This window comes from Octopus bimaculoides, chromosome 2, assembly GCF_001194135.2.
Source record: "Octopus bimaculoides isolate UCB-OBI-ISO-001 chromosome 2, ASM119413v2, whole genome shotgun sequence".
NCBI lineage: Eukaryota > Metazoa > Mollusca > Cephalopoda > Octopoda > Octopodidae > Octopus > Octopus bimaculoides.
In genome coordinates, this window is record NC_068982.1 from 17,218,996 (window position 1) to 17,221,168 (window position 2,173).

At 36.4% G+C, this 2,173-nt stretch overlaps 1 protein-coding gene across 1 annotated transcript in view; it reads right to left on the reverse strand.

The window, feature by feature from the left end:
• Positions 1-830, reverse strand: part of LOC106879434 (arsenite methyltransferase) — a 44,043-nt gene extending 43,213 nt beyond the window's left edge. Inside the window, exon 1 of the mRNA XM_052975816.1 lies at positions 715-830. Coding sequence (XP_052831776.1) covers positions 715-743 — 29 coding nt within the window. The 5' untranslated portion in view covers positions 744-830. The remainder of the gene's footprint in view (positions 1-714) is intronic.
• Positions 831-2,173: the final 1,343 nt, after the last annotated feature.

Sequence of the window (2,173 nt, forward strand, 5' to 3'; positions counted from 1 at the left end):
GGGGGGGGAAGGTTCAGATTACATATAGTCCGTCTCTACCTACATACATAAAAGAAAACATACAAATCTGTACATACGCATACATACATACATACATACAAAAATACTCTGTTGATGTTGAAATTCCAATTAAGGAGCCTTGGATCTAGGTTAGAAACCGGTTCTTCTTCTACAGGTTAGAAACCAGGTCGTTTTCTATTGGCAAGAAATCTTGAAATAAACCCGAATAGTGAGAGTGACATAACTACATACACACAAAAAAAATTATGTATCCGTATATATGTACTTTATACGTGTATATAAAATGGGAATACGTGCGTGTGAATACAAATAAATAAAGCTGAACACGTTCGCGCGCGCACACACGCATACATACACACATACACATACATAAACGTACACCCATTATCTTTCATGTATACGTACATACATAAATACATAGACACATACATACATTGTGCGAGTGTGTATTTCACTATTCAACCCATGGACATGAAATTCAGTGTGTGTGAGTATGTTTGTGTGTTGAACACATATACAATCAAAAATGACTCTAAGGTGGCCAGTTTCTTAGCTGTTACTCTGGACAAATCTATATCACCCTTTCCATAAACTCAATCAATCTTTACAATATATCAATATCCTATCAAATCACCCTAAATTTACCTTTGATAAGTATAATCACAAGCATTTCTATCAGAATCTCCAACTTACCTGCAAATGAAGAGACTTTTAGCAATCATGCTCTAAATTATAATCAGGTTCTCCAAATAAGTAGATTCCGTGAAAAGATCTCTGACCACTTCGAACCTGGGGCATCATAAGTGAGGTTCCCCCATACAATCCAAACACTGGTATGTATAAATTATGCTAAGAGAATTGCTAACCATCCTTCACCACCGCATCCCTTCATTACTTAATAGATTCTCAGATGTAATACTATCTTTTAAACACAGGTTCTACTCATCATTTGCGCATTTTATTAAATCTATGTAGTTACTAATAAGTATCTTTGCTCAAAATTAACCTTGAGGTACGACAAGGTTAGCCTAGCAACTTACTACCTCGATAAATACCATCCTCCTTATTGAACTATTATTTCTCATTGCTATCTTTGCAAACTCTTCTAACCCACTATATCCCACCTCCCTCATAGCCTCCCCACCCTCACAAGTGGTCTCCTCTCATTTCTTCTCCCCAACCAAAAGCACTCATTACTACACGACACATTTGTATACTAACCTGTTAATCCTCCTCATTCTCTATTCACTTCCCTCTATTCAATTTCCTACACTTCTGCATACCACTGCATTCCCCTTCCAATACCGACCCACATTCATTATCCCACTAACCAATGCTATCTTGACCACCAACTCACCCCCTACTCTGTTCACTCCCTTTATTTTCTCGCATACCTTTCTACATACAGTGTCCCTCTACCACTGAACTAAAAACCTTATTTCCCTCAAATAACTGCCATTTCTTTTTCAACAATTTTAAAGCTTTCATCCTTACATTGTAACAAACTCAACAGAATAGACTACCATTCATACACTATCTACTCCACCCTCCTACTTCCTATTCCCTACCTCTACTACAACTCCTTTAACAGCCCTGTTATTAACCCCTCTTCTTGAACTATCTTATCTTTTCTCCTCTCACTATTCCCTGCCTTACTACCTCCCCCCTCGTTTAATACACTTAACTCTCCACATTCTATCATTCAATCTTTGCACTTCTCTGCGTTAAGATCTGAAATGTAAGATCTTCTCTATTCTATGTTAAATGCATCCATACGGCTGCATTTTGTGATGGACTAAATTTACCAACATTATTATGGATCGCGGATCTTTTTTAAAACGGGGGCCACATTTTTCATTAATGTTTTACGTAGTGTTTTTGGTACCGAAAGACTTTCAAACTTCGTATACTTATCTATTTTGTGTTATAGAACAGAAAAATATTTTTGTATTCGAATTTATTTCATGTAAAAAATTGTCTTATTTCGATAATTTCAACCAATCACTGACAAGTATTCAGTTGTTTATATTTACTCCTTTGGCTGATTAAGCGGTGTAAAGCGTATTTAATTTCCATAGCTTCGTTTTGCTTTTTTTGTATGACGGCCTGTCTTTGATTATGTTATTATATGTCGCATTCACACTCTCACACC